The sequence below is a fragment of the Poeciliopsis prolifica genome, unplaced genomic scaffold (genome assembly GCF_027474105.1).
Source record: "Poeciliopsis prolifica strain line A6 unplaced genomic scaffold, Auburn_PproV2 SCAFFOLD005, whole genome shotgun sequence".
Taxonomy (NCBI): Eukaryota; Metazoa; Chordata; class Actinopteri; order Cyprinodontiformes; family Poeciliidae; genus Poeciliopsis; species Poeciliopsis prolifica.
Genome location: NW_026562380.1, coordinates 16,694,061 through 16,709,822, shown reverse-complemented (window position 1 = coordinate 16,709,822; position 15,762 = coordinate 16,694,061). Strand labels below are relative to the sequence as shown.

At 40.1% G+C, this 15,762-nt stretch overlaps 1 protein-coding gene across 3 annotated transcripts in view; it reads left to right on the top strand.

Moving 5' to 3' along the window:
* The first annotated feature begins 1,176 nt into the window (after positions 1 to 1,176).
* The window catches only part of LOC129360005 (bcl-2-like protein 11), a 31,515-nt gene continuing 16,929 nt past the window's right edge, over positions 1,177 to 15,762 (top strand). For 2 of the 3 annotated variants that reach the window (XM_055030038.1, XM_055030037.1), the window contains exons 1-3: positions 1,177 to 1,483; positions 3,792 to 4,219; positions 10,705 to 10,820. In XM_055030038.1, the coding sequence (XP_054886013.1) occupies positions 1,470 to 1,483; positions 3,792 to 4,219; positions 10,705 to 10,820 (558 nt within the window). In that variant the 5' untranslated portion in view covers positions 1,177 to 1,469. The remainder of the gene's footprint in view (positions 1,484 to 3,791; positions 4,220 to 10,704; positions 10,821 to 15,762) is intronic. The other variant, XM_055030039.1, reaches the window with a different exon arrangement.

Here is a 15,762-nt window from a genome sequence, read left to right as displayed (position 1 = left end):
ATTTTCCCACACTCTGAGACACTGACCGGTATTGATCACATGTAAATGTCATTGATCGCCTCACTCTCGTCCGTCTGTATTGATTCGACTCCTCTCTTTGTCCTTACACCTTCCAGCTGTCGGAGTTCTGTGGACTGGTTCCTCTTGTTGCTTTCAGCGAGACGAAGTTCAGCATCAGCATTACTGAATCAGTGAGGCCTGTCATTTGCGTTTGCAATTCATGGTTTTGCATGTTGCTTTTGCAATTCACAGCATCCGCTTGATTAAAGCAACGCGCGCGATGCGATTGTGTGGCTTTGAGTTAATGTCTTCTATTTTCTACAACTGAGCACCTGTGTACTACTTTGATTCATAATCCTTATGTTATACTGCCTAACACCCATTTATTTGCCGATGCTCGATGCCAAATTAGACAAAATGAAAAATAAACATGTGCTGCATTGATTTACTGCAAGATCAAAACATCTTTTTTGGTCATGTGACATTTAATCATTAGAAAGACAACATAGTAGTACATGCAAAAAGTTTTGTTTTTAAGTATATTTAATTTATTCATGCCTTTCTTAATAAACAGTGGGGACGTTTTTATTGGTATTATCGCAATCAAAGGTAATGATGAACAATCTATACCTGGTAGCTTAAGAAACAAAATAGTTTGTTGAGTATGAAAATGACAGGGTTGTGTTAACTCTGTGCAGTTTTGCATGTATTCTAATGTCATAGTCTTTGATTTAAAAAGCTATGAGACCATGATGTATCCATTGTTGATTTTAAGGATTTTGAATGTTATGGGTGAAAAGGATTTCTAGAATTAACTGAAACATTCTGTGCATGAGGAAAAAACATGTAACTTAACCGTCCTACAACTATTTGGCCATAAGCTGCAGACCTAAATCTACAACATTTAAATGTATAAATTTAAACATGTTTAAATGTTTCAGCTGTGTGTTTTGTCAGGCGTTTTTGTGCAGTTCTGTGGCAATTCTTTCATTTCCCTCCCCTCAATTCCAGTCACAGGTGTTTCTGTTGAACGCCAGAGGGCGATAATGAACCGCCTATGATCCCCATTTAAACCCAGAAACACTGCGTCACAAAACGGGGCGGAGAGACCTTTTTCAATTTATATACGGAGAGCGGAGAGCGATTCTCCCTGTAGCTTCTCGGATAGCGAAGGAAACATCTCAGCAACAAAGGGCAGCCTGGAGGTTGTTTACCTCACACGGTGGAGTTTCCACACGGACTACTCAACCACCTTTCAACCAACTTTCCCCGTCCGACTTTGGAATATGCTCGCTTGTTGACGTCGACGACTTTCCCCCTCCACTTTTTATCTCTCTCTTTTTTTTTTTCGGGATTTACTGCCGCCGCTTTGGACTTAGTGGACCAGCACCGGGAGTTCCACGAACTGCTTTCCCACTGCGTCTGAAGTCGGGGCCAATGTGTCAACGCATGTCAGTCCCGTGACTGACATGCACCCTTCAAGGTAAGTCTGGCAGCGCGAGCGTACAGTTGAGTGCGCGCGTCGTTTAATTGGAATAATATGATCCGCCGCTTCACTGCCGGCTTTTCGGCGAGTGCGCTGCGATCGAGCGCCGTCATCCGGGTCCGTCCCGCCGGTCCTTTATTGAACCCAGCACCGTCACAATTATAATACACAGTCATAATACGCGCATTTATAGCGTAATGAGTGCTTTATTAAACGTGTAGCTTGCCAAGTACTCCGCGTAACACGGCCATAAACACACAATCTGCTTATTTCACGGTAGTTACTGAAATAGTTGGAATAATACTTGAAGAAAACGATTCGGTAATTAATGTGCCTTTTTTTTTTTTTTTTTTTAAAGCTACCGTGTTTAAGAACGACACGCTCCAGCTCCACTTCTTTATTGACCCTTCAGGCGCAGGTTGGGTTGCACCGGGGGTAAAGGATTTTGGTTTACTGCTCCAAATGTTGGTCGGTTTTTGTGGAAACTGTTCTTCATTTGCTAAAGAGAGTGAGAGAGTGGTCTTTCTTTCCTTTCTTTTTTTTTATTTTTATTTTTTTACGCGTTTGCGGTATGACGGCAAGCAGTTTTGCGCAATAACTGCTTATTTTCCCCTCCTGGAATAATAGAGACGCTGATTATTTATGTCTAAGGATCTCTTTGTGCCTTCGGATGGCAGCGCAGAGCCGAGGTCACCGGGTTTAGTGAGCCTGAGAAGTATGCCCAAGGATTAAAAAATAGAAAAACTTACCAAAAAAAAGCAAACAACATTCAAACGCACTTGCCCTTTTTGTGCGTAATTAGATCCGGCCATAGCGGGGTAATTAGCGGTTGTTAACAAATAGATTTGCACCTCAGTCGCAACAACTGCACGTCCCGATGCACCTCCGGTGGGAGGCGCACACGCACTGAAGCAGAGTCCAGAAGCTTGCGACTTCCGTGTGCCTGAGCGGCGCACATATACATATGCGTTTGTCTTAATGTCGCAAACTGCACGCTTATGGTGCAACCTGAAACGTAGCTTCTTTTTTTTTCCCTGCACCGCAGCTGACATAAAGACACGCAAACAAACTCCACTTTAAAAGTGTACGGCGACGACGGTGAAGTGCACTGTGGACGGATTTCCTTCAACATTTCATCACACGGGCGCTTTGCTTTCCTTCCCTTTCCTCTGCCTGTTTTTCCTCCGTCTCCCTTCCTCTCTCTCTGTGTGTGTGTGTGTGTGTGTGTGTGTGCGTTGGCAGCCGCTGCCCGTGCGAGTGAGTTGCCGTTTCGCTTTCCATGTTTCTCTTCGTGTTTGGATTCGCGCACAAATCCTTGTGGGATTCGTAAAAGGGAAGAAAAAAAGAGTTATCATAATGTATCCACCAGGAGAGCGAGAGGCGCGTCCAGGTCAAGCGCAGCAGCGGTTTATGCGTGCGTAAAAGGAAACAAGTTATTAAACTCGCGTCTGCGCATACAAAAAGAAGGAGTTTTGCGCTAAAAGAAAACAGCGCCTAAACACAATTTCTTGATTTTTTTCTCTAATCCCTACCTGGAACAGAGGCGGATCGTTAAGGCTCCAAACACAAATTGACAAATGAGCGAGATCACTCTGAGCGCAGTTGCGTTGGAGCTACATTTCTGAGCTTTCATTCAATTTGGCACAGTCTGGAGATGCCGCAATAGGATCCCATTAAAAGCTTCCAGATTTGTCTCTTGAGGCGGGTTCGTTTCAGGTTGACTGCTTGTGACGCAGTTAAAGTCGCCCCAGCCGCTTCCTATATGTCGGATTTGTTTTTTTTCCCCTTCTCCCCAGCAGAAAAATAAAATAAACAAAGACTTGCCATAATCAGCAATTTCTGACAAACAATAGACACTCGCTGGACGTCAGTTTTGGAACAGGAAACTGGGTTTTACCGCTTGTGCTGGGGGGGGAAAAAAATAAAAATCTTCTGTGGGAATCAGGTGCTGTGGACTCTCATGAAAATAACCCAGAGGGCCCCCACATGTGGTACACCGACTTCCCTGATGTAAAGACACTAGAAAGGTCAACGCACTATTGAACAAAAGGGGTGTAGAAAAAAAACCCCAGAACGCTGCGATTCCGCATTTCTAAAAATAAAAGAATTGCAGAACAAAGTCCAGTCGTGACGCTGCAGGTTGCGCTGCATGCGCAGCAGGTTGCGCTGCATGCGCATTCGCTGCTCCCCCCCCCCAAAACAAAAAACAAAAACGGCGCAGCGCGGACGCGGAGAGAGGGGCTTGTTGTGTCCGGGCAGAGGGATGAAAGCCCACGCTCACGGTGACGCTCTGTTCATCCAACAGACCGCCAAATCTGCTCGATGGCTCGACCGAAGTAACGCCAGCAGAGGGGACCGGCGGAGACCCAGCATCCTCAGCGCGAACAACACGTTCCTCGAAGCACACAGAGCGGAGCTGCGCGCCACAGCCGGGCGCCTCCACAGCCGGGGGAGGAGGAGGAGGAAAAGGAGGGGAGCCGGACTCGGACTCGCCGCCCTGCTCCGTGAGCCCGGCCAGTTTAGACGTTTTTCGGAGCAGGTCGATATTTCGCCCTCCCCGCCGCTCGTCCAGCGGATACTTCTCCTTTGACTGCGACTCGCTGCCGAGCTCTCCCCTCTCTCCGCACCCAGTGACGGCTGACAAAGCCACGCAGACCCCCAGCCCCACCGGCCAGGTGATGAACCACGCCCTGCAGCGAATGGCTGTGGAGCACGGTGGACTCGGGCTGCACGGTGAGCAAACTTCAGTGCACTGCAAAAAAAAAAACAAAAAAAACAAAAAAAAACAAAGAGGGAGGGGTGGGGGGTTTAGAAGATCAGTCAATTTTATACATTATATTTAAAATTGTAATAAACTATGGTAGTTTGTAGATGGGATGGATATACAGGGAATGCTGAAGTAGCACAAACTTCTTATTTGTGATCACTCTGCTCACCTGGTTTGTCCACTTGTGTTAAAACAAGAAAATAAATTCACTCTTCAGACTTTAAAGAATGAAATGTTAGTGAAATATCAATAATAGGTTTTGAATTGATATTCACAAGTCGACAGATGCACCTTCTTTGAGGCTTAAGAATGAACAACGCACCGATCTGTAAAATTTGGGCTGATATCAATATATTACTGTTACTGCCGATAATCGATATTTACCAGTATATATTCCACCATTCTTTCAACATCTTGAAAAGACACCAAAAAAAAAAAAAAACCACACTGCTGACTTCCCCTCTGCATCTCTGCTTCTCCCCACAGTCCTGCTTCATCACTATCACAGTCACATGACCAAACAAATACCACATGACCCCCGCCCCCTTCTGAAACATCAACAACATGGAAACATGCTTATGTATCAGGATACCGATGTTAGTGCCAGAATATCATGCATCCATGTTAAGAATCTCAGCTCTCGAGTGAGTTTGACTTTAGCGTTAGCACTGCCGCTAATCTGACTTAAGATGGAAACAAGCAGAAACTTAGTTCATGCATTTGCCTGCAATAAAACCCCTCTGACAATTAGCTTTAAATGTCTCTGCTGGACACTACACATGAGGAAGCGAAATGGATTGTTGTTCAAATTTAAATAATCTATTGGGTAATATTTGATATCCTCCAAAATATCTCTGTATAGTCTAGGTTGCCTCTAAAATGAACAATTAACTCAGATAACCTGTGAAATTCTCAGAACTTTCCTTTCCTGAAATTGCGATTATTTGGGCTAAAGATGACAAGTGTTGCTAAGGGGGGGAAAGAAAACAATCTGCTCTGCACGTGAAAGCCAGAAGAGACCTGACTGTGCAGTACAGGCTGCTTCAGATGTTTTCACTGGCTGCAGTTTTTGTGTGGGTGTGCAGCGACATGCGAAACCAGACAGAAGCCCGACGCCCGCTCCTCAAGCGCTTCTTCATCAGAGTTTTGGAGGAGCTGATATTGATAATGATATTGATAGTAAATACATGAAAACTCTCACAGAGCTTTTTTTTTTCTTTTCTTTTGTCGGAGTTTTCCTCGTGAGGGATGACTGGATTTTCCACTAAAGAGTAACACTCACGCTTTTACACATTCTGGTTTATTGACTAATACTTGGCTCAGGTCAGCCTGTTGGCTCACTGAGGAACCACTGACAAACTCAGGCAGAAACATGTATCCTCCCCTGATTCCCTCATGTTGCCCAAACCGCTTTTACACAGAAACTCCCAAGGAACAGAGGAAAAGGGGGGAGGTGGTGCTTCGGTTAATGTTACTCACCCTAAGGTAACTCATCAGTCATTATACCAAAAAGAGAAACAAACCAACCCCTTTTTGTCTTGTGTCCTCCCAGTGCAACTGATGAGTCAGCAGTTTTCTCATGCGACTTCCATTGCTTAAAAAAAAAAAAAAAAAGGGTAGGAAATCATTATTATTATTACTACACAGACCGTTTCGTTTTAAAATCAATAATTTAATCTGGTCTCTGCAGTCCAGAGCTACATTTAAACTGCAGTGTGCTCAAGATACACCATGAGACATTTTGCTGTAACAAAAGGAGCACACTTCCTCTTTAACAACGCATGAAAAGCGCACACCTAAAGATGACCTGCACAAAGGTTTTGCTTAAATGGGAAAGACATTTGTTGGACCCTGACAATAGAGTCTCCGAAGACACGGACGAGTTGCTTGGAAGATAGGAGCAGAGGGTGTATCAGCTGACACTTTTTAGGAAGTGTTTGTCATTCGAGTCCAGTCCTCAAACCTTTTTTTCTTTGTTCACCTAATTCTTTCAGTGGGAACGTGAGATGTCTGATGTATAAATTAGTCTGACAGGACATCCTGTTGACTTTAACCTGCCGGCTACAAGGTCAGGTACAGTGTAAGGGCTGTGTGATGCCTGGTTTCCCAGGGATTACTTCACGGTGTAACCATTCCCAGAGGCTAAATAATCTGGCAAGCATTGTTGGCAGCACGTATCGTAGGACAGAACTGTTATTGTATCACCATTTGTGGTCACATGTCACTTCCCTCTCTTTGTGTAAATAAGCACCTACGCCACACAGTCAGCTGTGGTGGGTGGCAATCTGGATCGCAGTGATTTTTTTTTTTTTCTTCTCTGTTCCAAATGATATTAAGCGGAAGCATTGTCATAGATTTACATGCTAACATGAATTCAGGATTCAGCAAGCCTGTCTTAGGTGGCTGCACATCTTTGATTTGAGTAATGTAGGTTTTTATCATGTAACACATGTGGTTAGAGAATGATGCAAAGCGAGCAGAAGATGACGGATCTGTGAATGTTGCAGAGTGTGTTCACCAGTGAAACAAAGGTTTCAGTTTGAAACTCTGGAGAATTTTGCGAAGAAAAGCTGAAAGGAGGCAATGGCGAGTCAGCAAAAAGGCAGCTGCTTTTCTTGTCTCTCAGCTGAAATCTTACTGTCCTTCCATGTGAACGGAGAGCCAAATTTATTTTCTTTCTTGCTTTATTCACTCCAAGTTCTCTCAACAACAAAAAAAAGCTGTCAGTTTGTCAGCAGAGGATTGACAAAGTTCTTCCTCACTTGTTTAAATTGCTTTGTCTTTTTCATCATACAAGTGAATGTGTCGAGGTCTCAGGGATATAGACTGGCAGCATGGCCTACAACGCGCAATGTGAAATAATGCTGATGAATTTTGCAATATCCACATGACTTATAATAAATAAACAAGTAATTTAACAACGTTAGTGCATTTCTGACAAGCTCACCAAACACTTTATCTTCTAAAAGATTTCTATGTGGCTAAAGGTCACCAAATATGCATAGAAATCCTTACATAATTAGCTAACACTTATTGCGGTCAAATACATTTTTTGTGATATGCATGTTACATACAAATTTACAGCATATCGTGAAGCTGTTTCTGCATGATGTTCTGCTGAGCTAAATATTTTGTGTTGCGATTCAGTGTGTAGCTCACACCTTAAAGGTATTACAATAGCCACTGGCTGTATTTAGATCACCTCAGTGTCAGGATCACAGGACATGACTTCAAAATCTGATGAATTTTCTAGGCTGCATCGTTCTTAAACACCAAAAAAGTCATGACGTGGAAAAAGTTACATATTTTTCTATCGTTTTGCAGCAGCCAGTGAAGCGTTTCATGGAGTTTCAGCGGTTCTCATCGTCCTTCTGATTCTGTTTTTGTGTTTGTTGTTTGGTTCGATTGGAAAACAGAGCGAAGCACGCAAGGCTGTCACCTCCAGCAATAAAGATCAAAAATAGTGCTCCAGTGGACTTGTTTATATCGGCATCATCTACAATAGAAGACTTATTAAGCGCTGTGCTGCCGGCGAAAGTTTGTGTTGACTGGTAGCTTGGTAACAAAACTTGAGGCAAAAAAGGGCAAAAAACAGCAAATATTGGAAAAAAGACATGAAGGAAAAGCCCTAAGAATATAGAAGGGTATTCTGGGATTTCACAAGTGCTGCATAAACAAACATGTTACTGCACATTAGGCGTGAATGGTTACATTTAAATTCAATCGTCACAACAAATCAACTGAGATTGAATTGTGTCTATGCATATCTTTGTGTTTATTCTAGAGATACAGTTGTGCTATCTCCAGATGCTAGCAGAAAACCCTAAGAAGCGTCAGGGTGTTGTACTGTTTATAAGAGAATACAATAGAAGTGATTAGCTTAACTGATTTCCTTGTGTCTCTTTTATTTATTTTTCTCCACTGTAGCCAGACAGATAGCAATCGGAAGGAACCAGCTCGTGTGCGTGCACAGGTCACTCATTAATTGCGCATGTTAAGCAGTCAAAATAGGCCTGCAGCTCTTTTTTATGACCCAGATGGAAACTATGCATCTCAGGCAATCTGCTTTGTCCATGACAATGTTTAACAGATAAAAACACAGGCGCAGTGCCCGAAGCATGTCGTGAGTTGTCGCCAGCGTGCAATAAGGGCTTCAGATATGAAGAATGTTTCCTTGCTTGTGTGTCAGATGCCAAAATGTGCCGTAAGAAGGATCAGTTTATCTTCTTGTCATAGTTTGGTCTCTCTGCACTTCCTCATGCGGCAGCAGGAAGAAAACAAATAGTCAGCTGTCTGGAGAGTCAAAGTGAAGCTACGTGAAATGTTTTTGTTTTTTCACTTGACATGAACACGTTCGTAGTAGAAGAGACTAACAAACAAACAAATACCTACACAGATTGCGTGATGATCAGTTTTGATTTGAGCTGATAAATGAGTATAAAATAACCAACATACTTAATTGGACTAATGTGTAATCAGTTTTCATGTTCAGTCTGGGTAACTCTTTTGAATTTGGACTTCTTCCATAACAGATTTAATTCACAACAAAGTTGTAAACATCTCTTTGGCCATTTGGTTCCCTTTGGAACAAAAAGGCAAAATTGTTGAGCATTTGTGTGCTTTCAAATAGGCATATTTTTATGTTCATGCCAAATATTGCATGCAGCATGGTTCTCTGCCCTGGGCAACTTGAACATGGGTGATGCCATTAGCACAAACACAAACTGTGGTCTTTAAAATAAGTTATTTCCCTAAAGAGTATGTTTCTTCTACTTGTTTGCATGTCAAGTCAATGTGAAGCTTCCCCGACCACAAATGGTTACTGATGCTGAACATGGTGTCTGATTCACTGTTTTTAGTACCAATTTAATGGTCTAGTTCTTTGTTTAAAAAAATAAATAAATAAACGACCCAATCATTGACAGGATGGCATCAGTTAAAGGTGCAACCATCTCTTGGGTTCTTTTTAAATATGGTAAAACATTTTTTATGCAGCCTCGTCTCATTTTGGATTAATCCTCCCTCTGGATAATTTGTTGCAATGTTGATCAAATCTACCACTACTTTATAAATGCTGAAGACTTCTCTTTTTTTTGCTGATTTTTACCTTTTTGGAAATCTTACATTCTGTGCATGTGCAGATAATTTTGCTTTGCTTAACTTTGCTTTGCATAGTAATAATTTATTTGCGCTCTAAAGCATTTCAATTGCTCACTGTTTACAAAGCATCTATTTGAGCGAATTGACAAATGCTTGTTTTCAGTTGCATTTCCAGCAATGATGACACATTCTGAGCCTTTGCAATTTTTCCATGTCTCCTGATTAAAACCGTTTTAGCCTTGCTTTAGTAGCGCCTGATGAATTTATCGCTGAATCAGTAGCTTCAATATTGAAGGATGTTAGAAATATTAAGTCTGGGTTTCATAACGGCGCGAATGAGTCATAAGCGGAGATCGGTAAGAGGTCAGAGCCTTTCATACTCATACTGTAGTTCAGACTGAAAATATAACAGATAAACCACAAAAACAAACGCAAACACACACACACACGGATGCAGAGATACAAACATGCGCTCACACGGTCAGCTGGTGTGTTTTTTTTTTCTATTACAACTGTCAAAGACAAAAGTTTTATGTTATATTGCAAATAAATAATTAATATATTTTATATTATGCATTTCCTTGAACATACAGTGGCATGTTTTACATTTTGTCAGCGTACATCTACAAACTCCAATGTATTTTATTGGGATTTTAGTTGTCAGATCAACACCAAATTGTGTATAATTGTGAAGAAAAAGAAAATGCATGGTACGTAGTATACGACACTACTACTGCTAATAAAAAGAGATTCATACTCACTCCACTCTTTTGGATGATATCCAAAAATACAGTTCAGTGCCACCAATAATTTACAAAAGTTATGTATGTGGTAAAATCTCAATAACATACTCTTAAGTTTGTGGTTGTAATGTGACAAAACAGAAAAAAAAACTGAAGGTGTCTGAATACCTTTGCAAAGTGATGCTAACTTTAAATGTAAAAGAAAATGTTCTGTGACCCAGAATAGCACTGGGTCACCCATAAGTCAAATGAAGAAGCCATTGAACATCATACAAAGCTTTGTAGAAGCATCCACTGCGCTTAGTTCCTCTGTGGTTTCTATCAATGCAAAGAGTCATATTTAAAATATGTCAGTGCTCAGGTTGACTTGGTTTTCAAGTCTAAACCCCCGACCACAGATCCTGTGTGATAACGTATTTTTCATGTTTCACTTAAATGAATCATAGTTGAGTGAACTGTAAATTTAATAGGGACGCTCTCGTCTTAACACCTAATCATTGCAGAAAATGCTGCTTCTTACTGTTCTGACTCATAGTGTTCCAGACTCGCGTTATGGTTTTATGAATATGTTGAAAAAACTACTATGTGTTTTCTGCTCTCTGTTTCAGGGCACTCTTCCAATCACTATAGCACTATTAACGCGGCACGGGATATGCAGTCAGAAACCTTTGGTCGTCAACTCCGAGCTATTGGAGATGACTACAACAACCACCTGATGGTAAGGGTAAGAGTCAAGGATCACATATCAAACTCTTCTCAATGTAAAGTTTTGTGCTATATATCCATAAATGTATCTAAATTATTTGAGCACTGGTGAACTTAACCCCTCACTTCCTGATTTTATTTGAAATTGTTAAAAGAAGTATTTTCTTTTGCTTGGCAGTTTTTGCTGCTAAACAGTTTTGTTTCTTTTTCATTTTTAACAGTATTTAAAATAGTAAAGTTTGTTAGTTTGAATATGACTAAATACAACTGCCTAAATTAATGCAAAGTTAAGGTATGATGCAAATTAGGGACATTAGGCATTATTGGGAATAATAGTAACTAAATATTGCTGTTAGTGAGTGGCTAAGTGAATTAAAGGTATCCAAATTATTTGAGCGCTAGTGATCTTAACCCCTCACTTCCTGATTTTTTTCAAAATTATAAAAAAAAATTGGCTTTTGCTTGGCAGTTTTTGCAGCTAAAGAGATTTTTCTTTTTTTTCTTTTTCATCCATTTTTAATTAGCAAATTTGTCAGCTTGAATATGACTAAGGCAGTTGCATTAATTCAACTTCCTCAATTAATGCAAAGTTAAGGTATGATGCAAATTGGGGACATTAGGCATTATTGGGAATAATAGTAACTAAAAAATATTGCTGTTAGTGAGTGGTTAAGTGAATTAAGGGGAAGCTTTGAAAAGGAAAAATCTACCACTATTAACAATATGGATGATACTGTTTCTCACCAAGAGTTTTGAAGTTTTGATATGTTTTTGAACATCATCACAGTGCTAAGCCACTTTGCTGCACACACCCAGGTATTTCTGTTACCTTGTTTTTGCAATAACAAAACTGTTTATTTATTGTAATTGATACAGTAAAACAGGCAGAATAGATGGCATGCATTTGAGGACACATTTATTTTCATCATCTAATACTTGAGACTTGACTAAAACTTGTGAACTTATGATAACTAAATTAATAAAAGCTGTGACCAGTCGGTATGTTAGCTAAGCTAGTTAATGGTAATGAAATCACTGGCCCTTCAATCACAATCTGATTATGATCAGCAGAATCATAATCCAACAGAAATTAAACATTCACAGAAAAGACAAGGGGAAAAAAGAGATCAGATGCTGTTCTGTTAATCATCTAGTTTTAAGCAGTAAAAACAAAGTCAAAAGCAAAACCTTGTGGCACAAATTGCAGTGGAGCTGACATTTTCAAATACCAAATTATTTGCACAGCATGTTAAGCTGCTTATATCCTAGCTGGCAGGGATGAAGATGAAGCAAAGTGTTCACAGATGCTGAAAGCAAATCTCAGTGCCGGTTTACCTCTGTTGCGTTGCTTTGTTTGTCACCTTGTGGCACCAGTGTGGCTGACACACTTTTCCCTCATACTTTGCCCTATTTTTTAAAACTCTCTTCTGCAGTAATCCAAAAATAGATAAGTCATTTAGCTCCTGTCTGTGATTGTGACATGAAATTACAGTTGCATTAGCCTGACAATTACTTCCCTGAAGACATGATTACATTATCACAGGGAGCATATAACCGCTGAATAGTCCCAGTTGTAAATTTGAATAGCCACAGTAAGACTCGATTTCCTCTTGGCTTCTGATTCCTTGGCAACGTTTCTGCATGTTGCATCATCAGAGATTTACTTACTGTCAAAGGGCAGACTAGCAAACTGGAAAATGCGGAGATGAAGGGGTAGAGAAGAGTCTGTGCTCGTTTAAATTCACTTTAATCTCATGAGAGTAGTGAGCTGAAAAGTAAAAATCAGGAAAATGCACGACAGGGGGTTTTATATCCCTCCAAAGAGCTTAAAAAGCTCCCTTAGTGTCAGAAGCTTAACATCTAGAAAGTTTCAAGTCTGCATCTCAGCAGTATGATGCATCACAAATGTGCTTCCACCTATTTTGTTTAGTGCCTGATTTGATAATGAGCAGGAACAGGAGAATTAACCTGTTAGATGTTTTTCTTAGTCGCACCACTTGTAGAATCCCTCCAAAAAAAAAACATTAAAAAATAGTTGACGCTCTTTCTTTATGCCTTTCTGAATATAATATTAACAGAATTTATAGTTAGAATTACAAAGTATTTAAAGATATTTTCCAGAATTATTAGGAGAAAACAGGGTATTGTGTTGAAGATACTTTATGCTTTTTAAGTTGCCTTTCTGTAGCCTCTAGTTACACCAGCAGAACTCATATTCCAATGGCCCATATTCATTATGTTGGCTTGTGTTAATAGCAGTATGTCTACAAACAAATTCTACATGCAATATATGTGAAGGCACAAGAAATAAAACCCAGTGACCTATTTTGTGGATTATTGGTTGGGTTGCCTGTTTGAGGTGTTAAATCATCATTTATCATTTCAGTGGAGTTGAATCTAATCAATGGTGATGGTTACACCTCCCTTGATGCACTTTCCAGTTGCATATCAATAGTAAGCATGAAGAATATTTTGTTTTCCCACCAAAAAAGAAAAGTCCAACTCCATCATTCTTTTTTCTTTCTTTCTATTCTTTCTCTTGGCTTCATACTTTGGTTTTGAGTAGCAAATGCCAGCAGGCATTGGGAATCTCATGTAAAATCACACAACCTTGAAATAACTAGAACTTTAATTTGAAAAAACAAGGTTTATTTTGAAAGGCCTTGTCTGGTGACACTACCTGCGTATCCTTTACAAATGTGCGTAAAGCTATGTCGATATTCCGCTAATATAAAAAAAAAAAAAAAAAAAACACACACACACACACAATTTTGCAATTGCAGTGTTTCCACAGCATAAGAAATTAAGATCACACACCAATAAGCTTGTTCTCGCGATAAGTCTTTAAAAAACTTGCCGAAACAACATCCTCCTACCATTCCCTGTTATCTTCTTCGTGTTTCATCAGTAGTAACATTTGGTCGTGCTGCCATTGCAGCACGACAAATTGTGACACAACCGAAAAACCACTTGGTCATAGCACAAACATTTTTATATAAAAATTAGTGTTTTTATGAGGTGTTTTATTTATTTTTTTTGACATTTGTGGAATTACATGGTCAAAGGAAATGTTTCGAAACCAGAGTAAAACTGAATCTCTTCTTGTCTGCTAGTCCCTATCAGTTTATCCCGTTTTCAAGTGTTACAACTTGAAACACAACGCTCAGTAGCACATTTTATATCACCACCACTTAGTGCTCTAACATCAGGAGGAATGTAATGGAATCCTTATGCGGAGGATTCCCTGGACTGGTACGTGATAAGAGTCACGCAAGGCCAGGCTGCTTGTTAACCTCACTGCTGTGATTCAAATGGACACTGAACGCAAGCACAAGGGTGGATGAATGTGAGTCAGCTTCTAGTTGCGCAGCAAAAAAAAATCTGAAGTGTGTATGTATGTGTGTGTGCTTGTCTTTGTGGCGAACCTAATTTGAACATGGCTGCAGAGTTATCTGGAGTGTGCGCACGCATGTGTGCTTGTACTTGCTGTAGAACAATAAAGAGGCACAGATAAGAAAGCGGAACAAGGAGACTCGTTCCTTGTTTTCTGGCAGGCAAAGTTACACATCGTTTGACAAACCGCCGCTGCACAGCACGTTTCAGGCTGATCACTTTTAATCACTCGCTAGGCAATGCGACCTTTCTAAAATGTAAATTTGATTGAAGCTTTTAATCATTTAGCCATTAAGTGTTCAGTTACATTCACTCCCAATGGATTTGGTTTAAATTTTAAGAAAAAGAAAGCTCTACCTGTGATTGGATCCTGTGCTTTTGTAGCAAACTAGGGTGAAAAGATGTGAACCAAGCTCTGCTTTTAACTGCAGACTACATTCTTCCCCATCTGGATGTTGCAAACCACAAGCTGTTCTGTGGCCTTCTTCAGGTCTTGACCTCTTAAAAGCTATACCACAAAGATTACTTAATCACTGAGCAATCTGCATAGGCTATAAACCCGTGACACCATGAGTCACGGTCAACTTAAAGCCAGTAAAATCTCTATGGTTTTCCCAAGTATCACTTGACTTAAGGTGAGTCACAATTTCTTGTGTGAACTCAGTCACAGAAGAGGTCGTACTCTTGGTAGCCTGACCTGAGCAGTGAAGAAATATAAAAGAAACTGAAAAACCGAGGCAATCCCATGAACTAAGCAGGTCCGCCACATTGACTGATTCATATCTGGCTCTTGTCCTGATGAGTTAGACAAGTGAATATGGGATGTTTTTCCACTGCTCTTTTCAACAGTGATCCTCAGTTTCCTATATTTTTCCTTTGTAACAAAGCAGTTCCTTTTTTCAACATATTTTCTAAGCAGGTTTTCATCTGTTTTGAACTAATAGGGCCTTTTTTTATGTTTTAGGAAAGGCAGAAAAACAGTGAAGGTATAAAATTATATCCCTATTCCCACTGACAACAAGACCACACCTCCTCCATGCTTTAATGTTTTTGTTCTTATTTGTAGCAACGAGGACAATTCAGAATGCTTTTATTTTTTGTGATGCACCAAGAAATCAACTCGCAATTCTCAGCAGCTCTGACAGCTGGAAACTTAAAACGTTCCATCTTTTTCAGGTCAGTGAATGCACCGTAACAGGTCTCACTGACGCTGTTTGTTATGGAGGTACTTAACAAATGAAATGAAAAAGACTCAACATTAAATATTTTCACTGTCGCTTGTTTAAAAAGAAAGACAAAGACAAAAAGAGCGAGAAAGAACAAGACTTCAGCAGAAAACAGGAAGGTTGAACAGATACAGCAACTTTGGCAGGACTGTGGGACACAAAATTAGCTCTTTTCCCCTATTATTTTACTTATTTTCTGTCAGAAAAGTAAAATAAGAATCAACAAACCAATGATATGTTTGTAGGCCTGTCACAATAAGTAATAAATCAATTAATCGCATGATAAATTAAAACAAGTTCAATAATTTTCATTTGCATGATTTATTGTTTTTCTTTTTCTAC